The 25602-nt window shown below is 51.4% G+C and overlaps 3 protein-coding genes across 3 annotated transcripts in view; 2 read left to right on the plus strand and 1 right to left on the minus strand.

Moving 5' to 3' along the window:
* The first annotated feature begins 1603 nt into the window (after positions 1-1603).
* On the plus strand, positions 1604-6760 carry OTOP2 (otopetrin 2). The gene is made up of 6 exons (XM_010198540.2): positions 1604-2009; positions 2487-2623; positions 3239-3297; positions 3924-4057; positions 4503-5380; positions 6590-6760. Exons 1-6 carry the CDS (start codon positions 1604-1606, stop codon positions 6758-6760), a joined length of 1785 nt encoding a protein of 594 aa, XP_010196842.2.
* Positions 6761-14731: 7971 nt separating this feature from the next.
* Positions 14732-20654, plus strand: OTOP3 (otopetrin 3). The gene is made up of 6 exons (XM_010201351.2): positions 14732-15116; positions 16131-16267; positions 16980-17038; positions 17382-17500; positions 18644-19575; positions 20484-20654. The coding sequence occupies exons 1-6, from the start codon at positions 14732-14734 to the stop codon at positions 20652-20654; spliced, it is 1803 nt and encodes a 600-aa protein (XP_010199653.1).
* A 2679-nt stretch (positions 20655-23333) lies between these two features.
* Positions 23334-25602, minus strand: part of HID1 (HID1 domain containing) — a 30688-nt gene continuing 28419 nt past the window's right edge. The window contains exon 19 of the mRNA XM_062011031.1: positions 23334-25470. Within this exon, the coding sequence (XP_061867015.1) occupies positions 25407-25470 (64 nt within the window). The 3' untranslated portion in view covers positions 23334-25406. The remainder of the gene's footprint in view (positions 25471-25602) is intronic.

Consider the following 25602-nt stretch of genomic DNA (forward strand, 5'->3'; position numbering starts at 1 on the left):
GTGTGCTTGCCCAGAGAGGCAAGCTGCAGGGACATCTCCAAAACAGGCACCCTTCTGAAGGAGTGCAACTTGTCCCCATCCATTCAGAGCTGCCCCAAGCCCTTCCCATCTCCCCCACCTAAATATAACAGCTGGACTAAAAGAGATCTGGACTAAGAGAGCTGGACTAAGAGAGCTCTCCCTTCACCTGGCAGACACTGGAAAGCCATCTGTGCTGTGGTTTGCACCGTGGCTGCTTTCTCCTTTGAAAGCAGAGAGGCTAAGCTCCTGCAGGTCACAGAAAGTGATCCCACCCTGAAGAGTCAAAGGCAGTGCGTCAGCGGAGCGGAGCACCACTTCCCAGCCCTGAATCCTGCCCTGCTCTGCTGCTAAACCTTCCTCATTTTTTGCCACCACGGGTGGGAAAAGATAGAGTTGCCCTTGGCACTGAGCAGATACAAATGCAAATGTCTTCCTTTTCCTCAAAAACATTCCAGGCATAGAGCATATGAATAATACAGGGTGAGGCACAATATTTATTGTGCTCAGTTAAGCAGAAAGCCAAGCCCAAAATCATCAGCAAAGATAAGTTCAACACCTAAATCATCTTCTCTCAAGGGAGGAGAGCTCCTGTGTGTGGGGAGATGGGTTCGATGAGGTGGTTTGGCTCTGTGGTGACCGTGACCCTGCGACCGAGCGGGCTGTGCCGTGCTTAGCTTAACAGTGTTGTCACCTCTTGTCCTCCCCAGGTAAATTAACCCTTATCTCCTCATCTCTCTCCTGCTTCCCTAAAATCAGCTATTGCACAAAATGGATCACATGAGTTTCCCCGAGAAGCCCATGGAGCACTGCTCTGAGGTCCAGACACGGTATAAATCCCAGACACATCCCAACGGGTATAAATTCTTCGGCTGACCAAGCTGCAGCAACGGGGAAACTTCTCAGCCTGGCAAGAGCAGAGATTTGGGTCCCAGGCAGCAAAACAGGTTGGTGGAATGGCATAGTATGAATGGTTCATTTGCTTTGTGTCAGGCTTTTCATTGAGGATCGATGAAGCCCCAAGCTTGGCATGGGCGAGGGGCGTTAGAGGGAGTGACGGCAGGGAGAGCTGACGTCCTTCCGGCAGGAACTGATGGAAACCACGATGGTATGGCCCAAAGACTCCCAGGGCTTTCTTACCTTTCAGCAGCCCCTTCCTCAGCCAGGAAATGTGACATTTTCTCAGAATGGTTAGTGGTTGACATTTAGAAATCAAACCACACTGGCCGTTTGCCCCAGGATATTTGATCCTGCGAGCACTTTCCTGGTGCTCTTCCAATATCTTGCATCAATAAACACCTAAATGCTGTGTGACAAATTGGGCATGCTTTGTTAAACTGTCCATCTTAAGCAAGAACTCAGCCTTCAGGGAACCAGGAAGGGAAAGGCTGAAAATGAGCTCATGCCTCTTTTTGCGCTCCCCGGTCTCAGCCTTCCCCGTTCCTCTGATACGTCCTTCCTCTCCTCCTCATCACATGGGCTGCTTTGGTCCAGCCCTGGGCTATTCAAAGCTGAAGTGACACCTCTCATTCATGGGGTTCTCCTCCCAACAGCATTAACCCTCAGCTGAAGCATTAGCTGAACCATGACCGAAGAGCCCGTGCGGAAAGACAGCGAGATCGGTCACCCCAACTCCAGCATGGGCTGCGGGCACAAGGATGACAAAGCCAGCCTGACCTCGAGCCAGATGGCAGCTTTTGGCTACCAACCCCACCAGCCTCCCTCCACTCCTGCCTCCAAGGAAGTGTGGAAGAAGGGTGGCCGCATGTTCTCCATCCTGCTGGCCGTGCACTTGGCCCTGCTGGCCTGCACGCTGGTGAGCAGCGGCGCCTTCGAGAAGATCGCCGTGCACGACTACGACGTCTTCTTCCTGCTGACTGTCATGATGCTGATCGTCATCATATGGATCATCTTCTACCTCCTCAGCACCTCCCGCTGCCCAGCTGCCATCCCCTGCAAAGACTCCCACGCTGGGCCCATCTGGCTGAGAGGTAGGAGCTCCTGGGGGGGGTTGGAGGGAGGGTGGACACGTCGTGGGGGCATCAGTCGCTGCAAAGGAAACAGCAGCCATGTGGGGCACAGTGTCCTGGGGCACAGTGTCCTCCTCCCACGCTGGGGCATGGCACTGTGTCCTGTTTCAGAAGGGACTTTCAGTCCCTCCACTGGTTTCACTGCCAGGTCTCCCTTTTACCTACAAGGGCTCTGGGTACTTGACACCAGGTTCCTTCCCAGCCCTGCCATTGCTCTCACAAGAAGCTGTTATACCCAGAGTACAGGGCTGACTGAAAATCCCTTCCAGCCAAAATTACTGGATGATTCTGGTGGTGCCAAGACAATTTGGGTGCTGGGAGAGGAAAAACTGAGGTAGAAGTAAAGCCTCTCCATGGAAATAATTGCTCTCCTTCTATCTGCATTAGCCCACATGTGCATACCTCTGTCCAACCACAGATATTTTGGTTCCCCAACAGGAGGCCTGATCCTATTTGCCATTTTCAGCCTTGTCATGGATGTGTTCAAAATAGGATATTACTCCAGCTTCTACAGCTGCCTGTCTGCAATCAAAATCATCTACCCCATTGTGCAAGCAATATTTGTGGCTGTCCAGGTGAGATGGTCCTGCTTGGTCTGAGGGAGGGGCAGAGAGGCAGAATCACCACTGGAAGGAGCTCTGACCTCAAGGACACAGCTCAGCTACCCCCCACAACAAATGCAAGTGGCTTAACTTAGCCCCTACCCAACCCACACCTCCCACCACAACTTCCAGCTGCAACAACTCACTTTAAGGCACTGATTGAGGCTGGTTCCCATCCTGTGACAGTCTGGCTTACACCAGGGTGATTTGTCACAGCCTCTAAGCAGCCCCCAGCCAAGTCTCCTTTCCCATGAGGGACACAGAGGCAGGAGGACTGAGCAGCTTGAAGTCCTGCACAGAGGACCACTGCTCTGGGACAAGAACAAGAGGGAAGAGGTCAGATTGGGACAATTTAGACAAGAACAGGGGCTTGGCCATGGGCAAAGCAACGGCAGTAGGACAGGGCAGGAGGAGCAAAGAAAGAACAGACCACATCCAGCAAATGGTCAGGATTAAGGGCTAGTAGGCTGCACCCAAGTGAGGAGACTCCAGTTTGCTCTCTGCTCAGCAGAGATCCCTCGTTCAGAATGATGTGATTTGCTTCCCTGCATTGTTGGAAGTAACAAGTTCTCTTCTTGCCCTTGCCAGACTTATTTCCTGTGGATCTCTGCCAAAGACTGTGTCCATGTACACCTGAATGTTACCAGGTGAGCTCTGGCTCCTCTCTTTGAATCTCTGCTGCTCTCTTTGAATCCCACTGGCCCAGAAGACCTGAGCCACGGAAAACCTGCTGCACTGTCACACACAGCACAAATCATCCCATTTCCTTTAATGCTAGCCAAAACTAAATCTACTTCATCTCCAGCTAGCCTTAGAGCCCAGCTCAAGCAGCCAAGGTTCATCTGTGGATTTAACAGCTGAGATTCAACTCAAGAATACAAAAGCATTATTCAAGGCAGATCTGTGTTAAATAAACAGCATTCAATGATTCATAGTTTGACTTTTGCTTCTCTGGGGAAGACAGTGACGCAGTGGGCAAACCTCAGGCTAAAACAAGACCTTGTCCACTTTTGCAAGACTGGATTGAGACCAAACCAGACCTGTTAATCTATTCACTATTGAGAATCTCTTCTAAAGCCAACAAGAGGAATCAGGCCTTTGCTAATTCTCATGAGCACAGGCAAAAATTAGGAAGAGAGTGAGAGCAGCAAAGCAAGGGTCAGGATTTAGCCTTGACCACCACTTCTGGCAGCATGTGCACATCTATAACATGGCTGGGAGCAACGTGGCCCAGAGCTATTGCTGTAGTCTCATGAACCTTCTCCTTCTGCAGGTGTGGCTTGATGCTAACGCTGACTACAAACTTGGCAGTGTGGATGTCAGCAGTGACAGACGAGTCTGTCCACAAAGCACATTCAAAGTTGAAGAAGAACATGACAGATGAAATCTTCAGATGGCTCCTGAAAGGTAATTTGTCCATATGTGAAGCCACCTGGTCCAGGGAGGGAGCCTGTGAGGTAGAAATTGCTCTGCAAGTCGGGTTTTATGCCTTTGCAGAAGGCTTATCTAGAGCTGAAGGTTCTTTTTAACAGAGCTGGTATGTTAAAAGCTCTGTTTCTGACACCTCTGTGCCACAGAGAGATTAAAAAGGTGGCAGGCCCTGTACAAATGGGATGGGAATGAAGAAAGGAAGGAAAAAGAGAGATTTAACCTGCCACCGACCTCCTTCAGAAAGAACATGAGCACCAGAAACCTGAGGTTGGAGTGCCCATGTGTTCAAAGTGGTCACATATTCTTCTCTCCTTGGTCAAGTTTTCCCCAGAGCCTAAAGATCCAGTTCCTCAGGGCTACTGATGGGCTCTGGCTCTCTGCTTTAATGCCACTGCATCTGTGTGTTTTTATCCTGTTTCAGCGGGAATGAGAAGTAGCTCAGCTGAAGAATGCAACTGCAACAGCCAAGTCTGCCAGATCTTCAAGAATGGCTATTTTTGGCTGTACCCCTTTAACATTGAGTACAGTCTCTTTGCCTCTGCCATGGTCTATGTCATGTGGAAGAACGTCGGACGCTTCATAGACCACCACTCACACCACATTCACCGCCTCAAGTTCAGGCTCTTCCGAAGGACCTTCTTTGTAGGCATCGTGTTGGGCCTCATCATCCTGGTGAGTGGTTTGGGAGTTCTTATTCTTTATGAGGTGCAGGTAAATTCCAGCACTGAATCCAGCAAGAAGAGCCAAGCACTCACCATGTACTACATCTTCAACATCGTTTGTCTCGGCCTGATGTCTCTCGTCTGCATCGGTGGCTCTGTCATCTACCGCTTCGACAAGAGAGACATGGATCGGCACAAGAACCCAACCAGGACCCTGGATGTTGCCCTGCTGATGGGTGCAGCCTTGGGGCAATATGCTATTTCTTACTACTCCATTGTGGCCATTGTGGCCAGCACACCCAGGGATGCTATCAGCGCGCTCAACCTCACCTACGCCCTCCTCATGATCGCTCAGCACACCTTCCAGAACATCTTCATCATTGAAGGCCTTCATCGGCAACCCCCCAAGGAAGAGCACAAGCACAGCTCTCACCAGAAGGACCTCTATGGCCTCACCTTTGTCAACATCAGCACCGTGTCCCTCCGTGTGCCTGACAACGGCAGCGCCCTGGCCCCCGCCGCTGAAGCCGCCCGTCCTTCCGAGCTCGTGCGCTCCCTCGCTGCCCCCAAGAAGATGAACTGGAGGAGGAAGTTCTTAAGGGAGATCTCCATGTTCCTCCTGCTGAGCAATATCATAGTGAGTACCTGCAGAATTGGTCAGGGTGGGGGGAAAGGGAAGGAAGCACAAGGGAGAAGGGGAGGAAAGGATGCGGCCCGTGCCAAACCAGTCGCCTCTGTGCCTCTGCTATACAGAGAGCACGCTGTCTTACACTTGCATGTGCAGAGAACTGCACTTCTTGTCACTTAAAAGCAAGAGTAAGTGCCCTGGAGTTTAGGCTACACCCCTAGACCTGGCACTTGGCACCAGAACGTCAGACAATAAAATCAGTGGGTACAAGAGAAGAATCAGTTTCAGTATTTTTATTGGGCATTATAGAATCATAGAAGGGAGCTGCAGAGCTCATCCAGCCCAAGCCTCTGCTAAAGCAGGTTCCCCTCAAGCAGGGGGCACAGGAATATGTCCAGGTGGGTTTGGAGGCTCCTTCTCAGGTTTCCAAACCCTCCCTGGAAATTACATATTAGCAGACAGGTAGAACAGCTTGTTAAAAGCAGTAAAATACGTTCAACCCTTCCCTTGCACCCCAAAGAAAGCATATAAAGTGACAAATACCTGGGGTGAAGTTTGGGTTTTCTTGAGAAATGGCAGCATGTCTCTTCTCAAAACTCATGGCCTAGGAGCCCAAACTCAGAGCCTGGTTGTGAGGAGAAACTCGTCACTGACAACTTCAGCTGTGGTGTCCAGTTCCATGGTCAGATGAGGAACCAGAGTTCCTGTAAAAGTAACACATGATTCCAGCTGCCTAACCAAAGCAGCCATGCATGTTATGTCTCTAGAGATCTCCAAATCCCCAGCTAGTGTGTCACATCACACCTGCAAGCTGATTTTACACAGAAGCTGAGGATATCACAGAGAATGAGCTGACAGCCTCCCTGCAACCAGATGCACATGCTGGATGGGCTTCTGAGCACAGCATACACAACTGAGCCTGGGGAGACCGAGCTGCCACCAGCTCAGCCCTGCCCAAAGCATGAACCTGAGCTGTTCAAACTCTAACACACAACATGCTCAGGTTCTTTCCCTGGTGAGTGCTTCAGCACTTGGTTCAAGCCTTTCTCTGAGCAGGAGTTGAAACGGGGCTTTGGCTACACCATGACATCAGACTTGATCTTAACGCAAACACGGGCTCCTGGCACAGGTCCCACCTCTGGGTAGCTGGGATTGCAGGTGCTTCCTGTCCCACACACCTTTCTCACCACAATGCCACTCTCCCATCTCCTCCCACAGCTCTGGATCATGCCAGCCTTTGGTGCCCGGCCCCAGTTTGACAATGACACGGAACTGAACTTCTATGGCGATTCCATGTGGCCGGCCATCGTGGACATTTGCCTGCCCTTTGGGATCTTCTACCGAATGCACGCAGTGGCCAGTTTGCTGGAGGTCTACATCATGTCCTAAAGAGCTCTTTCTCTCAAGGAAGATGAGATCCTCCTCAACCAACCCACCTTCCTCCTAGCCCAGGGCTGGGAGGCTGCCCCGGTGCCCTGAGGGGTCCCAGCAGTGCCTGAATCCCCTCCCCTTGCTGCCTCGGGCTATTTATGAACTGTCAGTGACCATCTCCCAAACACAACCCAGATTTTATTTTTGCTACTTGTGTGTGGATGTGCCATGTGTGTGTCTGAAGTTCTTAAAGCTTAAAAAAGAAAGGTAAGAAAAGGAAGGTGTCCAGCACAGGATGGTGGTAATTACCCTTGGCTGGGGCAGAGACTCACCTTCCTTCTCAAAGGTCTGTTCACCCCATGCCCCCTGATGTGCCCTCCAGTGGGCCACTGCTTGTCTGCACACAGAGACCTGGTGGGTATGAGGGGCTGACACAGGCATGGAAGGCACAGAAAGGGAAAGCACTTCATCTCCTGGAATGGCCAGTTGGAAACCACTCCCCTGCAGAGATGTGAAAAACAAACCGGCGACCGCCAAAGGCTTTGGGAAACGTTTTGATCTTTCCTCTCTGTATTGCCCATCCATACTGACCCTTCCCTCTATCAGCCCCTGCTGTTTTCCTTCCTCTCCAGGGAGGCTTTGCTGCAGCCTCCTCTTCCCCAGGGGCAGGTCATCTCCCCAGGAGAGCTGTGCGAGTGCTCCTGGGCCGGCCCCGACACGGGATGGCTCTAAGCACAGGTTTTGTCCCACCTTTCCTGAATTGAACCTCAAGAACCATAAAGACCATTTGGGCAATACAGTCTGGGGAATGATAAAGGGATTTGTTCTTGATTTTTCTCCTTTTTTTTAATAGATACTGATTTTTTTGATATATGAAGGTTTTTGTACACAGAGTTATTTATTGATTTTCACTGTAACACTGAACTCCTGAAGTGAATTCTGTGCCCTAGGACGCAGAAATCAACCCAGTGCTATGGCCAATGTATCCCCCATGCCCTGAAGGGCTGTTTGAGCTGCACCCTCCAGCCTGTGCATGCTTTGAGGCTGTGAGCACAGTCCCAGCACCCAGGCAGCCCCAGGGCACGTAGCAGTGGGGCTCCAACTCAGGCTTCTGCGTGCCTGCAGCTCTCCATGAACCACTGTATGATTGAGGGGGCTTTCAGAGCAGGACTCCTGGGCTGCAGGAGGTGGAAATGGGCTCCTCTGCTGTAGCCAGAGTCCAAGCAGAGCCTCAGCTGTGCCTCAAGCCCACACTGCCAGGTTGGGAGGGTGCATGCCAAAATGACACAGCTGAGCTTGGTCTGTACCCTGAGACATCAGGGTTTCCCCTTCCAAACAAGGGGTTATTGTTCTGCTAATAAACACTGCAGAGGTGGCAGAAATCACTTTCTTATGGATGTGTGTGCATCTGCCAAGGAACAACAAGAAATAAAATCAATGGAAACTGTGCTACTTGGAATGGAGTGATGGGATTTTCCACCTGATAACCCAGGCTGCCAGCCCAGCCTCACACGGTTCCAACCACCCTTCCCTTCCAAACCTCCACCACCAAACCAGAAAGGACTGGTGCCTGGGGCTGGCCTGCCAGCAGCCTGCCTGCCAGCAGCCCTTCTCTGAGGCAGGTACATGGGTAAAGCCCAATTTCCCTTGCCCTCCCAGGACTGCACTGATCCAGCAGCTCCAGGGAGGGTCCAGCCTGCCCTTGGTGAGCCTGTCAGCAGGGCTGCAGCCTCTCCCAGCCCCACAGACCCTGCAAAGGCCTGCCTCTGTTTTTTCCATTGATCTGCTGAAGATATAATCTCTCCCCTAGAAACTTTGCCTTTCATAAAACAAAAGCCTTATTAATTTCAAGTGCAGGAGCCACACATTAAGTCAGAAAAGAGACGTAAACGGGGACAGACGTCACTCTTACGTCCACCCCTACACATTGTTGTAGCCCAAGCTGCTTGGCTCTTGACAGGGGAAGGAAACACTTCTAATCACCTGCTCTGTTCCCAGAGGGCACGTTGGGTTTTCCTCCATCATGGTTTGGCTGGTGCCTGGTCCCAGATTCCCAGGGCTGAGGGCACTGAGCGGGCAGGGCAGGGTTGGAACTGCTCTTTTGTTCTGGACAGTCGCTGTAGAGGCACTTCTGAGGCTAAATAAACTCAAGATGGTGTAAGGAGAACCCCACAATAGCTCAAGCAGCACTAATACAGGCAATAAGCCCAAATCAGCTGCTCCAGGGGGTGGGTTAGTGGGAAGCACAACTATAAGCAACTGTGTTGGGATAAACCAAACTGCTCTTGGGACAGCACAAGGATCCCCTGCTAACCTGAGGCACCTTCAGGCTGCAAGTGCAGGGATGGAAGGGATTTCCAAGCCAGGGCTGGGTTCTTCTGCCCTGCAGCCATATACATGTACCCTGGGAGAGGCAGTAGGCAGGGAAATGGCCACCAGTGAATTCCCATGAAAGGGGACAGAGTGAAAGTGAGGACCCACATGTCCAAAACAGCAAAATAACCCCCCACCACATCTCAGACCGTAAGGAAACTCCACTGTAAACATGGGCCCTGCTGTGTGCTCAAGGACTCTCTGCTAGAAGGGATCAGCTTGTGGTCAGTTAATGTGCAAAGGAATGATCTGTAAAGCTGATGAAGAATCAGCCAAATGTCTCTGGGCAATGGCAGTGTCCCAGGTGTGCCACCCAAACCCAGGAGCTGTGTGGATCCATCCCTGGAGAGTTTTATGGAAGGGGAGAATACCCCAAAGTACCTGAGTCATGTGAAGGGGTCCTGCTTGGTCCTTCATACACACATCCTCAGCATGGATCCCTGCAGCAGAGCACTGCTGTGAGCTCCATCTTCCACATCTGGGAGGAGAGAAACTGAGGCACAGGAGCTGAGTGAGCAGAAAGCCTGTGTCAGAGAACAAGGCTGGAGCCAGAGGCCACCAGCAGCATCCTGCTGTCTGCTCCTGCCATCTCAGCAATTACTGAGCAGAGGTCAGACCTGCATTAGGGGACAGGGAGTGGGGATGAGGATGAGCCTCAGGGTGACTGTTTAAATGGTCGTTGCTGCTGAAAGCTACAGGAGAGCAAAGGACAGCCCTGGGGCTCCCATGTCTTCCCACCTCACTGGAGTTGGTATCCCTCTGAGGGATCTGAGCACCTGATGTGCTGCAGAAGGTTGGTGGGAGCACTGAACTCCATCAGTAAAAACATCACTTCTCAAGGGATATCAGGGTTAAGAGCCTGGCTTTATTCAAGCTCTGAGAGCACCAGCCCTGCAGATCCAGCCCCAGGACTCAAAAAGGTCTTGATTCAGCCCCTGGCCTGAGGCACGTGGTGCAGGAGCCAGCACAGAGAGCAGATGCCAAGATGCTCAGGGGACTGGAGCATCTTTCTTATGAGGAAGGGCTGTGGGACCTGGGGCTGTTCAGCCTGGAGAAGGCTGAGAGGGGACTTCATCAGCACTTCTAAGCACCTAAAGGGTGGGTGTCAGGAGGAGGGGGTGACACTTTTTTCTGTAGTGACAGGACAAGGGGTGATGGACATGAGCTGGAACACAAACAGTTCCACTGAAACACAAGGAAACATTCCTTTCCTGTGCAGGTGAGGGAGCCCTGGCCCAGGCTGCCCAGGGAGGGTGTGGAGGCTCCTTCTCAGGAGGTTTCCAAACCCACCTGGACACGTTGCTGTGTGACCTGACTGAGGGGAACCTGCTTTAGCAGGGGGTTGGGCTGGATGAGCTCTACAGGACCCTTTCCACCCCCACCACTCTGTGTTTCTGTGGAGGGCAAGAGATGAAGAGCACGACATCAGAAATCATTGCTCAGAAAAAAGCAGGGGAGGCCATGGCCAAGATCAGAGCTGAGTCACCATCCCACTGCTACCAGGGTTTTGCATCCCCTCCTCTGCTTCTTAATCATCTGTTATTTGAGGGCGAGTTTTGTTTTAGTAGGGAAAGGGAAAAAAAGAAGCCTTTTATCTGGGTGATTTGCTCTGAGGTGTGTCAGGGCCAGGGGAGGAATCCAAGTTAATTATTATCTGTCAATGCAGCAGCTGGGAAATAGATGCATTGAGAAGGTCACAAGGCTGGAGACAAGGGATGGGTTTCAAGCACAAGACAAGTCGCAGCCTGCAAGCAAGGTGGGCTCCGAGGAGTGCTGGGAGCCAAGGCAGGAGATGGTGGTGGAAGAGGCGCTTCCCAGGCCTTTACCAGCCAGGAGCTCTGGCAGGAGGTCCAAGACAGCCACAGGACACACGGAGCTGTGCTCTGGGAGCGCAGCACATACCCACAGAGCGCAGGGATGCAGGGCAGGCGTGTGTGCCCAGGCTGCTCTTCGCAGCGGGCCCGGCTGCTGCTCCGTCCCCAGCGCGGCGAGGCGCGAGCGGCGCGTTATCGGCGCGGGCTGCGCGGGCACACGGCGCTCCGGCGGCGGCCTGTGCGCAAACACGGCGGCTGAGCACACAGCTCCTTCCTCCCCAGCTCCTGTTTACAGATCCGCTTGGCCCGGCCTGGGTGTTATTACTGCTAAGTGCACAGATAAGGCCGTTAATAAGCACGCTGCTGATAGCAGAGGGGCAAATTGCACTGCTGAGGCTCAGCAGCTCTCCCTCGGCCCCGGACTGAAGGCAGCTTCTCCAGGGCAGGGAGATGGCTGATCAATCCAGTCAGTTCAACCTTAAGCACTCGGTTCAACTTGTGGCACACAAACCATGCAATCACTGTGGTTGGAAAAGACCTTTAAGATATCAAAGGCGAGCCCTCCCCTCACACTGCTGAGCCCAGCGCTAAGCCACGGCCCTCAGCACCTCACCTGTGCGTCATTTAAACGTCTCCAGGGACGGTGACTCCACCACCACCCTGGGCAGCCCGTTCCAATGCTTGACATGGCAAAACATTCAAGCTAAATAGCTGCTGCTCTACAACTCAGAGACCCAACTAGGAGGATTAACCAGTCTCCATGGGCTTTACAACTCCTCTGAGTTCAACCTCAGCCCCTAAACCCAGGAGAGGGCAAGTCAGGCTAGAAAGGATGCCTCATCCTTTCAGCCCTGGTGCACAGTCCCATTGTCAATACCACCGGGGCTCAGCAGGTCCCAGCGTTTTATTTCAGGCCCCAGCATTTTATTTCAGGCCCATCTTTAAAAGAAAAAGCTCCACTCAAATGTCTTTCCCCCAGGATATTTTCCTACTCCTGGCCTCTGTTTCCCAATCCTGCACGGTCACATCAATTTAGGGCCACGGCCCTGAAAACCAGGCAGGTTTGTTAATGTCGTGCATCTTTGTTCAACAAAGAGGCCACCAAATAGCTCTTGGCAGATCCCAGTTCCCTGCTAAGCTCTAGAAGGGAGTCTAGAGAAGAGCCAGGCAGCCAAAGGAGAGTCTCATTGCACTCAGGGGATCCCAGAGCACCGAAACAAGGAGCAAGGACACACTCAAGCAGGCAGGAGATGCTGATGCTTTGGAGGAAGGCAGAACAGATCTAGCCATGGGTACTCATGAAATCCCTGCCCAGAGCAGGGCATCCAGGCTCCACCACAGCAGCACAGGGCTTGGTCAGACATTAAACATGACTGTTCTCCTGGCAGACACTGAACAGGATGGCTGCAGCAGTGCACACTTGGGTGTTCTCACCTGGGAGCAATGGGCCCCTTTCACTCTTGTTTTCCATCCCTTTCGTCACATCCCCGACGCCCGATAACCTGTGCTCCACCACCCACTCCCACCCTTAATCAGCTTCTTAGGAAGTGTTTCACACTCTGAACTCCCAACTCACATGTTTTCCAGCTGCAAGAACCTCAGAGCTTGAGAGTTCATCTTGGGACACACAAAGTCCTCTTTCCATGGAGAGGCCTCCATGGCTCACCAACTCAGCCAGGACTGCCAAATCCTCATTGCCAGCCACAAAAGCAGAAGGATCAGCTTGCCCCAGAGTCCCAAAACAGACTTCAGCCCTGCAGTAGGAGAAGGAACAGGGACAGCACAGCTTGGACCTAAAGCATCCCCAAGCCCATATGGCTGAGCCGGTGGGGTTTGCACATGAGGATCTGGCTCTCAAGTCAGCATTGATGGGTCACAGCTATTGCACCCAAAGAAGCAACCTTGGTGCCAGAAGTGCATCAAATTGGCCTTGTCCCTGCACCTAGGCTGGACTGTGAGTCCTGCCTTTTGGGTATCTAAAGGCACAAAGTAATGGCTCAACTTGAGAAAAAAGCCTAAAAGCAAGGGAGTGGGGAACTCAAGTGGATTTTAGGCAGAGCAATGTGGCCAAGCACTCCCAGCACAAGCCTGTGCCAGAAGATTAGCTCCAGACTTGCCCGAGCCATGGCACAAATTAGTCACCCCAGCTTGTGGTTTTACCAGTTGGCACATCCTGTGCCAGGGCCGTTGACATGGGACAGCCCGGCAGGTGTATAAAGGAGCCGATCCCCATTGGCTGCCCTTGGCCAGGCAGAGAGCTTCTCACTGAGTAATTAATGTGATGACAATAATAGACCCAAAGTAAACAAGGTGGGAAAGAGAAAAAAAAATCAATGAGCTGAGAGCAGAGGCCACATTCAGCTGGGAGCAGTGCTGACAGCTTCTGCCCTCGGAAAGGCTTCACATACACCCTGGGGGCACTCACGCAGGCACCACCAGCCCTCACCGAGCCCAGCAGGCAGCAGGAGCTGCAGGAGGTAAGGGCTGGGGCTTGGCTGCTCTTGGGGCAAGGGGTTGGAGCAGGGGCAGCAGCGTGAGCTGGGCACTTGGGTGCCTCCTGGTGCAGCCTGGATAGGTTTCCATCTGATCCTTCTGGTTTTATGGCCTCTCGTTGTCTTCTCCTGATCCCACAGCAGAGGAGTTATGGCCATAAGAGATGAGAGGGTATTTGCTCATGGGCTACTAAGCTAGGAGAGCTTTGGAGTTAAGTGGGGAAGAGTTTAGGATCAATCTCCTCTAACAGAAGTGCCCTGAATCTCCAAAAGGAGACTGAGCACCTCAGTGCCCGTGCAAAGGAAGGGGGGAGCACTGAAATGTTAACCTCTTCCCAGACAACTTCTCCCCTAAAGCCCCAAGGTGACCACATACCATTCTCCCCACCCTCAAACACATGGCAGGGGGCTGGTTTCCCTCCAGCCATCCTCAGCATAGCCAGAGTTGCTCCCTGGAGTGAAAGCACCTTTCCATAACCACATCTAGAGATGCTGATCTGCCCAACTGCTGCGTATGAGCAAGGAGATTTCCCTCCCATGGGCAAAGTTGTCCTACCAGGTTATTCTAAAGGATGGGGAGAAAAGCTCTCAGGCTCTGGATGTCTGTCTGGGACAATCCAAACTCCCCTGTGTCAGAGCTCTGTGCTTTTTCCTCTGTGCTACAAGTAGAAAGAGAAAGAAAATGAGGTATTAACCTTGTCCCAGTCTCAGCTCACCCAGATGGGAGGTTGGGTATTTCCCCAGCAGCTTAGATCCAAACTTACAGACCTTCCTTTTATCCTCTTCAGTTCTGCCACGATTTGTGTGGAGCGTGGTGTAACTCACAGCCCAAACACACAAGGAAGAAGTCAGACCCATCGACTACAAATCAAACAGCTCTGAACCTCTGAGTGGGTCTGAGCTTACTCTGTGCTTCCACTTTCAGCACCAAAGGGAAAGGAGGAATCCCAAGTCTGGGGCTGTGCACAGCAGAGGTGGGAAAGGTGAGGATAGGAACTGGTTGGGCACCTCTGGTCCCAGCAGCTCCAAGTACTGGCAGGGCAGAGTAGAGACATCAAATGCCCATCTCAGTGTGTCTCTGGCCAGCTTTGGGCAGAAGGGCCTTTTCCTGAGCTAAACACCAATCTCTTCTCCCTCTCATCCAGCTTCTGGAGAGGGAAGAAGCTGCAAAGCAAGGAAGGAAGGTCCTCACACTGGTGGCTTTCACAGCAGAGCACGCTACTCTCATCTCAGCATGTCCCCCTCCCTCTCTCTGACTTTAACCCTCTCCTTTTCTCAGTGCAGCAGGTGACCCCCCAGGCCAATGAGCCATGTTGGGCAACAAAGTCCCGAGGCAAAAGCCCTGCCCTCACTGCAAGAGCACATCAGCCCTACCAGAAACCTCCACCATCCACTACGAGAAGTTCTGGCTGTACCGTCACTGCTCCTCAGTGCAGCAGAGGGACAGGCAAGCTCAGAAAGCCGGGCAGCTCTTCTCAGGGCTGCTGGCCATGAACGTGGTGTTTCTGGGCAGTGCCTTCATCAGCAGTATGATTTTCAACCAAGTGGCCATCACACTGTCAGATGTGTGGATCCTGCTCTCCATCCTCAAGGTCTTGTCCCTGTGCTGGATCATCTACTACCTGCTGGGGACCAGCCGGCAGCCGCACGCCGTGCTGTACCGCGACTCCCACGCAGGGACCATCTGGATTAGGGGTAAGTTCTGCTTCCATTTACCATCTTGTGCCTTTGCCCTTCTTGCCAGTGCTTGGAAGACAAAGAAATTCTTCCCCTGCCACTCAAATTGCCAGAAGCCCCAGGAGATGCAGTTAGGGAATCCCCCAGTGCCACGCCAGACTGGGGGAAGACAGGGAAATGGGGGCTGCCACCATGGAGCCCTTCAGCCTCAAGCCTAGTTTTACTCTCTGGTCCCTTCCCAAAGCACAACCCAGGCATTTCCCACCTGCAATCCAGCAACTGAGGATGGTGGGAGAGACACAGGAAAGGTTTTAGGCACAGCCACCTTGCAAAGGAAGAGGAGAACCAGCACATTCATCCTCCAAGGGTGTCAGCAGTCCCATGCCACCCACCCTCGTCCTTGTTTAACATCACGGCAGCCTTGTTTCCAGGGGAAGATTCCTGGCCACTGACTCACACCCTGGTGACACCCAGGTTTTCTGAGAGATTTCCCATTAGCAGTTGCCCCACTTTGTGAAATGACACTTCTCCAAGCAGCCCTGCCTCTGGCTTATTATGGAGTTTCTAATTCCAAGCACAGGCAATTAAAGGGAGGAAAGTCGCAAGGTACCTGAGTACCTGCATAGAGGTGTCCAAAGCAAAAGTGAGAACAATTAGAGAGTCTTGATTTCTGTAGACTGGTGCTGCCAAAAGCCTAGGCAGACCTGTGTTCATCTTGGCAGAAACCATCACCCACCTTTGTCTCTGCCACTCCAGACTGCATAGAATAGACCAAAACCCATGTCCACACCTTGTATCCAAGCCCAAGGAAATCCCTTGCATTCTCAACACCTTAAACCAGCCAAAGCACATCACCAGCTTCAGGAATCAGGGTCCCTTTTGCCCCCTTCTCCCAAAATCATGAGACTTCCAAACAGGAAGGCTTCCAGCTCCACTCAAATCCAAGAAGCACAAGGACTCCAGTCCCCAGCCAGGCCCAGGTGCTCCACAGACACGTCTGTTTATTTACTGGTGCTTTTGCTGCTTGCCCAGGGTCAGTGCTGCTGTTTGGCAGTTTCAGCATCCTCCTGAACGTGTTTCAGATCGGCTACAGCACGATTCTCATCCAGTGCAAATCCAAGCTGGATATTGTGTTCCCCAGCATTGAAATCATTTTCATTTTCATCCAGGTACGGCACATTACCCTTCTGAAAGCTTACTCATTCTCTCTGCCCCATTCCTGGGAGCCCAAGGGGTGGGAGGGAGCAAGGAGGCTTGGGAAAGTGGGAGCACACAAGGCATTCTGATGAGCATCACAGGCATTAAAGTATCCCACATCATTTCAAATACCACCCACGCTCCTCCTGTGCCAGACTGAGACAGGCAGATTTAGAACAACATCACTCTAGCAATACCTGGCATACTGCAGGATCCCAAAGACTTTGTTTTGAAGCAGCAAAGCAGGGAGAGAGAAGAGGAAATCTCAGATTTTGCTAGAGATGTCTTTGAAGCAGAGACACAGCCTCTCTGTTCGCCAACACATCCCCCAACAAAACCCTTTGGGCACAAAAACATCTCACACCGTTTGCAATCTGTTGCTCTGACACCAACCCTCTTCTCCCCAGACCTAAAGCCATATTTAGAAAGCACAGTGGTTCCCATCTCAGCAGCTGACACCCACAGACATACAAGGGAGAGGAAGGGAGATGCAGATCTGCCTCAGGTGCAGGCATTCAGCACATGCCCCAGTGCTGAGGTGCACACATGCCCCGGCACTGCTGGCACAGGCAGCGTCGCTCCCACTCACACACGTGCCCCCCTGCCTGCCTGTCCCTTTCCAGGGTGTGTGCAGCAGGCTGACAGCTTCAGCCCACTCACAGCACTGGTGTTATTCATTTGCAGGCTTTCTTTCTGTGGCATCACTCTAAGGATTGCATTCAAGTCCAGCACAACTTCACCAGGTACAAAGAGAAGGGGAAACATGATTTCTACTCCTCTAACCAAACTCTTCCTTTCTGTCTGCTTATGATCTCCATTTTTTCCTGCTGAACTGGCTTCACCTGATCTTACAGACTCTGTTCTGCATCACAAGCTATGACCTGACCAGGCCCATCCTTCCTCCCTCGCCCTGGGTCTCACCAGCTCCCTTCATTTTCACTCGTGCCTTGGACTTGCTGCTTCCTCCTAACCCCAAATTCCTGCTGCATGGCTAGGGACCTGTTCATTGACTGGAGAATGAGATGGGGGGTTCATAAACAATCTCCACAGGCAACATACTGTAGAAGTGTCCTTCTCTTCTCCCAGGTGTGGGCTGATGCTGACCATTGCCACTAACCTCCTCCTCTGGATCCTGGCCGTGACCAATGACACCATTCACCTGGAGATCGATTCCCAGCTGCGTGAGGTGGAGCAGCGATTTGGAGGCAAGGCTCCTTTCCACACCTCTATTTGTGTTAGGCTAACATAGAATCCCAGAATGGTGGAGGTGGGAAAGGATCTCCAGAGCTCCTCCAGTCTAACCCCCGCTAAAGCAGGTTCTCCTTGCTCAGGGGGCACAGGAATATGTCCAGGTGGGTTTGGAAACCTCCCGAGAAGGAGCCTCCACACCCTCCCTGGGCAGCCTGGGCCAGGGCTCCCTCACCTCAGCACCAAAGGAGTTTCTCCTCATGTTCCAGTGGAACTGTTTGTGTTCCAGCTCATGTCCATCACCCATTGTCCTGTCTCTTGAGCACCACAGAAAAAAAGTGTCTCCCCATCCTGCTGACACCCACCGTTTAGGTACTTATAAGTGTTGGTGAGGTTCCCACCTCAGCCTTCTCCAGGCTGAACAGCCCCAGGTCCCACAGCCTTTCCTCATAAGAAAGATGCTCCAGTCCCCTGAGCATCTTGGTAGCCCTTATTGGACTCTCACCAGAAGTTCCCTGTCTTTATGTATCTCATAGACTACCTCTAGAGAGAAAACAGTTCTTGACCTCAATGATTCAGGTATAACCACCAGTTCCCCCAAATGCTGCAGCTTCCCTCTTACTAGAGGTCATCTTGAGGAGATGAGGTGCAAGAGGAAAACATTTTCACCTAGAGCAGGGGCATCTGCTATGAAACTCTGGAGTTGAGGGCGAGGAAAGGAAAAGCCCACCATAAATCAGCATTTTTGCTCACACTTACCTGCCAGCTGCAAGCAAAAGATTGCCAGACACGGGGAGACTCATGTAACTGCTCCACTTTCCTTTTTAAGGACACAGGGAAAATAAAAGAGGAAACTAATATTCCAAGGGTAGAGATAGAGGAGGCTTCACTGTGAAGGAAGGAATGTCTCTATCATGCAGCACCTATATGGTGTTACCAGAAGGAGCCTTTTGTATTTGGGAAAAGACATTTGCTAAACCCTGTTATTGTGACTCCTCACAGCACTGAGGACTGGGTGGTAATGCCTTAACTTCCCACTGATCACTGTCTCTGAGATACACAGAAACACATGGTGCCTGCACCCAAGAAACTCCCAAATATAGCCATGAAATCCAGGCCATCTCCCTCTTAATTGTTGCCTTCCTCTTCTCCTGCTCCAGACAACGAGACTACCTTATGCACATGCCCAAACACAACCATCTGCAAAGTCTTCCAAAAGGGCTACATCCTGCTGTACCCCTTCAGCTCCGAGTACTGCCTCGTCTGCTGCTCCGTGCTCTACGTCATGTGGAAGAACGTGGGGAGACGCATCAGCCACCACCACGTCCCTCACATCAAGCCCAAGTTCAAGCTGCAGGGAGTGGTCTTTGGGCCACTGCTGGGTGCTGCTGCCGTGGTCATCGGCATCTGTGTCTTCATGATGTACCAGATCCAGGCCACGGGCTCAGCCCCCAGCCACCAGGTCTTTGTGATGTACTATTCCTACTACGTCGTGCTCCTGCCCCTGATGAGTGTGAGTGCAGTGGCTGGGACAATCATCCACGCCTTGGAGAAAAGGGAGCTGGACACAGTGAAGAACCCGACCCGCAGCCTGGATGTGATCCTGTTGATGGGGGCAGCCCTGGGCCAAATTGGCATGTCTTACTTCTCCATCGTTGCCCTTGTGGCCACTGACCCCACGAAGCTGTTGAACAGCCTCATCTTGTCCTATTCTGTCCTCCTCATCTTTCAGAGCATCACCCAAAATGTCTTCATCATCGACGGGCTTCACCGGCAGCCCCTCGTAGCAGCGGCTGAGGCCACGCACGCGGGACACGCCGGGCAGCACGTGGTGGCTTCAGAGCTCCCTGGAGAAGAGGAAACCAGCACAAGAAGCAAACAGGAGCACACACAGATGTCTGCCAGCAAGGAAGAAGAAACCAAAGAAGAGCAGAATCGTGAAGGCCACAGCCAGAGGCGAGTGAGCATGCTGGAGCTGGGCCAGGAGATCCGCAAAGCTTCTCTGTCCTACATCCACAGCTACTCTCACCTGAACTGGAAGAGAAGAGCATTAAGGGAGATCTCCTTCTTCCTGGTTTTGTGCAACATCATAGTAAGTATTGCACTCCCTGTTGTGTCACAGCTTGGCTCAGCCATGATGATCCATGGTACACATCTGCTCTCCTTGGCTTTCCCTTGGGCCACTAATTCGGACGAGAAACCTTTGCCCACTGCCAGCCGACTGGTGAGACAGGGCCACGCTGGGTCTGCTCTCATCATTACAAAGTCTCTCTTTTAACCTAAGAGTTGACAGAGCTCAGTTTCCTGGGTGCAGGAAGGAGACAGCCAATACATTCCTAAGTGACAAAACTTTAGCTTTGAATCACAGAATCTCCAGGGCTGGAAGGGACCTGGAAAGCTCACCCAGTGCAACCCCCCTGCCAGAGCAGGGCCACCTAGAGCAGGGCACACAGGAACTTATCCAGCTGGGGTTGAGTGTCTCCAGAGAAGGAGACTCCACAGCCCATCTGGGCAGCCCCTGCCAGTGCTCCCTCACCTCAACAGGGAAAAAATCCTTCCTTGTGTTTCTTTGGAACCTCTCATGTGCAAGAGTTAACCAGCTTGAGAGGCGTTTCCTGAGACAGGAGTAGAAACACAAGGCACCAGCAGAGAACCTTTGTAAGTATGAGTCTCCAGAATTGAAAGTCACCCAGTAAAGCATTCTGCTCTGGGATCTGGAATCCACATAAATCTTCAGTGCAGTGAAAGAAAACAACTGGCCAAGGAAACAGTGAAATTCTGTAGAAAGATGAAGCTGCTGGGGCACAATGAGGCTGTCATTAGGTTTCCAGGAATTCAACATGATTTGAGGGAGTCAGCAGCATAAACAGGGGATTTTCCTCCTCTTCCCTGCCAGGGAGACGTCTCTGATCCTCTCATCCCTAACAACCACATGAGCCAGTGCTAAGATTGGAGTGTGTGAGGCTCTGACTTGTGCTCTCTCTCCCTCTCTCTCTTTAGCTGTGGGTCATGCCCACCTTTGGGGCTCACCCCGTCTTCGAGAACGGACTGGAAAAGTCATTCTATGGCTACTCCACCTGGTTTGCCATCGTGAACTTTGGGCTCCCTCTGGGTGTGTTCTACAGGATGCACTCTGTTGGGGGGCTCCTGGAGGTCTACGTCACAGCCTGAACCAAGCTGCCTCCCCCCACCCTGGGCTGTAACAGTGATGCTGAACAAAGATGCAGTAAGCAATGGATATGCACAGGGAAGCTTTGGAGCTTCGAGCTTCTCCTCACACATCTCCATGAGTTCCAGGAGAAAAGGAGATTGATGTTAATTGCTTTTCTCCACAGAGAATAGACTCAAAGCCCACAAACAAAGTGCCTCACTGCTCTAAGGAAGCGTGCTGCTCTCCAGCAGCCTCCCAGGGGATGCTGTACCATAGCAGGTGGGACTTATCACCTCCAATTGAAATCTTCCAGATTAAAAAATGCAAGAGCAGCCTTCATCAGCAACAAAGATCGATCCACACTCCACAGAACTTCCAAAATGCACAGGCAAGGACCACCAGCCTCACTACTGCTCACCCACATGCCAGCCTGCAGCACAGAAGAGACCCGTCAGTCCCAGCCACAGACATTCACAAACCAATCATACACTTCACAGGTGCCATTTTCACAGGTGCTGGTAGCTGCTTTAATGGTCAGAACAGGGACTCTTTCTGTTTATTCCTGGTGCTGACATCTGCCACATCAGCTTGTGTGAGTCCCACAGGACCCAGCCCCACTGCACACCAAGCTCTTGCAATGCTTTCAGACCTGCACCAATTAGTGCACCTCCTCCCATTATCCAAACCAGAAGCTATAACATGACCTTGCCTTACTGAGGATAAACCCTTTTTCTCCTCACAGGCATTCACAGAACCTCATGAGAAGCACTAGAGAAGTACAATGGCTGATTTTAACTTAAAGCTACTCATGCCTGATGTTGGCACCAGTGCATCCCACATTTGGACAAGAAAAAATGTGCTGCAAATCCCTCCCTCGTCCCCACACTTTGATCCTCCCCCTGCTGCTTTGCACAGCCACAGACACGTTGCAGGGCACATGGGTGCACAGCGTGGTGCCTGGTCAAAGACCTGGTAGTGCTTGTTGCACAGGAGCTGCTCACTTTGAAAGCATGTGGGAGAGCAGAGGAGCTTGTGGCTGTGGGTCCCAAATACAGAGCCTGATGAATGAAAATAAAGAGAGATTGAATTTCCATGAGTATCTTGTGAAATCTCTGGGTCTGCTCTGCAAAGACCAATCTCAGAGTCAGCTGGCACTGACTTACACCACTCTTGCATGAGACTTAAGGGCAGGCCTTGGTTTATAATCAAAGTCTTTCACGACTCTTAGCCCAGGCCAAAGTAGCACAGTACAAAAGGCAGTTACATGATGGCTTTTGTTCCTCCATAAATCAATCCCAGAGGCAGTGTAGATTTAGGATGGGCATTACTTTTTGTGATTCCCCTAGAAAAGCAAACTCTCCCAAGACACTGTGGTAACAGCTAGAAACTGCTGACCACACACATCCCACTCCCCTGAGGGTTCAGCATTCAGGCAGTGACACAGCACCTTTGTCTGAGAGGTGAGAACAATTGCATGAGCATGAACTTTGCCCAATAAGTGTTTTTTACTTAGGCCTGTGTCAACAGAAAAATGTCATGAGAAATAACAGCTGGATAAATTAGGCTCCAATAAAGTTAATAATTATTCTCATGTCACAGTTTGTACCAAGGGATCTACAGGAGATACATGCCAAGGTCTGACCCTTTCAGATGATGAACACAATCTCAATGCTTTCTAGTCACTGACAGCCTGGAGACAAGCAATGATGTACTGCCCGAGCAAACCCATGACCTGGATGTTATCTGCAGCATAATAAATAAACTACTGTTTAAGCTACTGAGTAGGTGACTTTGGAGGTTGAGATATAAGCACTAAGTCCCATGGGGACTATGTACAGGTATGTAATGAAGGAGAAGTTGGCTTGTGGCTTCTTGCTGGTAAACAGGTGGAATACCTGAACACACCAGTGGGAAAGAATCCCACCAGCTCCAACCCCTGCCCACAGCCACTACAGGTCAGCTAAGGGGTCAAGGCTCTCTATGTCCTTTCCTAACAACACCCAGTTCTAATACTGCACATGAAGGTAAGAAACCCCATAACAGGCAACAGTAAAAGCACTCTTCCAGGCCAAAGAGATATGTAGGGTCCAAGGTTTCAGCCCTTGCACTTCAGAGGGTCTGTCTATGGACTGATTTGTGTCAACCTCCAGGACTGGTAAAATCACCAACACGCAGTTTGCAGGCAACTAAAACTGCCTTCAGCTCCTTCATGAGACTGACAGCAGGGCTGGGCCCAGTGAAAGCCCAGGGAGAAGTGTGCTAGTGCTGACTCCTGAATGTGACACAGCCGTGACACGTCGCTGCCTCACCTGCTCCTCCTTCCTCTGCCATCCCTGAAGGGCTTGCAGAGCTCTCCCAGGGCCAGGGTGCCTGTTCTAAGGGTCTCAACTGCACGAGGATTTTATTACACAGTTCACTAAATCAGGAGACTGGGTTCTGTCTGACCTAGTTCCTTCTCTGTGCCCTTTGAGGCAGCCACTTTGATGACATCTCATGCCATGAACACAGAAATGGCCTAAACCACGCAGTTGGTGCTCACTTTCCAAAGCCCAGCCTTCATTTCTGACTACAAAAACCATTCAGACACTGCAGGCAAAGCCAGCACACGGTTTCCTAGTAGCATAAATCATCTCAGCATATGACAAATAAGATTATAAACCTCTCCCTGGGAAAAAAAATAAGCAAGCAAGCAACTCATGTTTCAGATAATCTTTATCTTTCTCTCTGTAAGTAAGCAAATAGTTTACAGTGCAAGTTGATTTCCACAGAACAAGGATCAGACTCCAAACACCAAGAAAGAAACAAAAAGGTTTCCAGAGGAACTCACAAAGAAACAAAGCAGAAAAGGGAGGATGGAAGAGACTGTGAGAACCGGCAGACTCACGGGAGGGAAGAGGCAAGCACGTGGGACACAGGATGCCCCGTTCCAGCTGGGAGGTGCAAGTGCCACACAATCAGAGCTTGGCCCCACCACAAACATTCTTAAATATATGAGAGAGATTCCAAGTAAAACAGAGACCTCACCCTGTTTGGATCTGAGGAGAGATGGGGTCGGGATGGGAGTAGCGCCAGATGGCAGAGTGGGTTGGAGCTGGGCGGTGAGTGGGGGAATGACCTGCTTCGTGTGTTTTTATCCTTCAGAAAACCACCCAGGTTTTATTTCAGCTTGGCCTGGGACTCCAGGTCACCTCTCAGTGCCCAAAGGAGGAAATCACCTGAAGTCAACCCAGCAGGACACGAGAGCAGCACTCTCTCTAGGAGAGGATGGTCATGTTGTAATCACTCTAGCTTCAAAACTTAGGCAAGGGTTACAAGGCACAGAGTGTGTGCCATAAGTGTCCCCTTACTTCAACACAAGGGACCAGCTTCCACAGAGTCACCTCACTGGTTTTAAGATGGGACAAACAGTTCATGGGCAGTGATCCCTGTAAGAGCCTGAATACCAGAGCACCAAGGACTAAGCTTTAGTGGAGAGGGAAAGGTCTGAGTTTGTGACAGGACTCCTCACATTTCATTGGCTAAAGCCAAGCCCCTCCCCAGGAGAACACAACATTTGACTCTAACCCCAGGATGTCTCCACCTCTCCCTCTACCCAAGTGCAACCCCACGCTTCTGACCCAAGCCAGCAGCAGCAGGGCTCCCTCCACCTCTAATTCTGCCTTCCCAGACTTCACAGGACTGGGACCCAATACATTCAAGATCTGATAACTTGGTCTCTAACAAAATGCCCTGCAGAACTGAACTTTGCCTCAGCTCTCTCCATTCCCTACTGACATGGAGATGCTTTTCCTCCTACAACTTCCAAATTCCTCCTACAACTTCCCTGAGTGCCTCCCTCAATCCCTTGCCTTAGACAGCAGCCTGCAAAAGTGTGCTCCCTGCATTGCATCAGCCTGCCAGGCAAGGATGGAAGGATATGGTTCCCTTCAAACCCAGGTGACACTGTCCTTTCAGTCAATGGGAGAAGACTAAAAGAGTTTCAGTCAGGTTTCTTCTTGCTGTGAGCCAGTCCCTCCCTGTGTGCTCACATGGATTAGGCTTTTTAGAGTAACACACACTCCACTGCAACAGCCCACCATGAAGGACAGGCTGCTGGGCCTGGAAGCCAAGGAAGAACTTATGGCACACCAAAGCACTGGCTACTGCAAAACTTCTTAAGCAGCCCTCTGGGAAAGGAGCAGAGAGATTCAGAACTGAGACAAAAAGCTTTCCTTCAGCAACTTCTCCTTCATTTGGATGGAACAGACTTCCCTACCAACTGGCAACTGAGACCAGGGAGATATCTGCAGCCAGAAGGGATGCCCTGGAAACTTGATGGAGCTACATGAAAGTAACTGCAGTTTCCAAACCCCATCTCCTGCAGGAATAGCAGCTTCTCCCTTGCACCCATTTCACAACTAGTGTTTTTCAGTTAAATGCTGACTCTGGCCAGGGCAAGGACAGGGACAGATTGGTTTCCAAACCACATCCAGGAGCAAAAGAGTAACAGAAGAGCTAAGAATGGTCTGATTTCTAGTGCAACCACAACAATGGACAATCCCTTAGACATCTTTCACTCAAGGTTCACGGTGAAGGGTGAGGGAAGAGAAGTGAGCTGAGGAGAGGGATGTCCAAGCAGGTCCCAATTAAAGCTTTAAATGACAGGGAGGTAAATGAAGTGATTGTCCTTTTGGTCTCTCAGCTGGATGGGAAATGCAGGAATAGCTGTGATGAAGCAGCACACAGCAGTCCTTAGATCCAGTGTATTTCTCTTAGTAGAGGTAAGTGCTCTCTTAGACCCGCTGAATTTCAAACAGCTTCACATCTGTGTCATACCAGATGGGGGGATCCACATTCCTGAGAGAGAAAGACAAGAGCCACTTTACTCTGTGGCCAGGTACAGAGAATTCACACCTCAGAGCCAAGATTACAGCAGTGGCTACACAGAATGCCTTCAGCTTTGCAAAAGAGGAAATCACTGGTTGAGAG

The sequence above is a fragment of the Colius striatus genome, chromosome 18 (genome assembly GCF_028858725.1).
Source record: "Colius striatus isolate bColStr4 chromosome 18, bColStr4.1.hap1, whole genome shotgun sequence".
Taxonomy (NCBI): domain Eukaryota; kingdom Metazoa; phylum Chordata; class Aves; order Coliiformes; family Coliidae; genus Colius; species Colius striatus.

What these genes read in the sequence shown, in the direction of transcription:
- OTOP3 (XM_010201351.2), top strand. Translation starts at nt 14,732, where the DNA reads ATGTTGGGCAACAAAGTCCCGAGGCAAAAGCCCTGCCCTCACTGCAAG. An exon ending in TCATTTTCATTTTCATCCAG is followed by an intron (nt 16,268 to 16,979) that starts GTACGGCACATT and finishes ATTCATTTGCAG; the next exon opens with GCTTTCTTTCTGTGGCATCA. An exon ending in GTCCAGCACAACTTCACCAG is followed by an intron (nt 17,039 to 17,381) that starts GTACAAAGAGAA and finishes CTCTTCTCCCAG; the next exon opens with GTGTGGGCTGATGCTGACCA.
- OTOP2 (XM_010198540.2), top strand. Translation starts at nt 1,604, where the DNA reads ATGACCGAAGAGCCCGTGCGGAAAGACAGCGAGATCGGTCACCCCAAC. An exon ending in GTACACCTGAATGTTACCAG is followed by an intron (nt 3,298 to 3,923) that starts GTGAGCTCTGGC and finishes CTCCTTCTGCAG; the next exon opens with GTGTGGCTTGATGCTAACGC. An exon ending in TCCTGCTGAGCAATATCATA is followed by an intron (nt 5,381 to 6,589) that starts GTGAGTACCTGC and finishes CTCCTCCCACAG; the next exon opens with CTCTGGATCATGCCAGCCTT.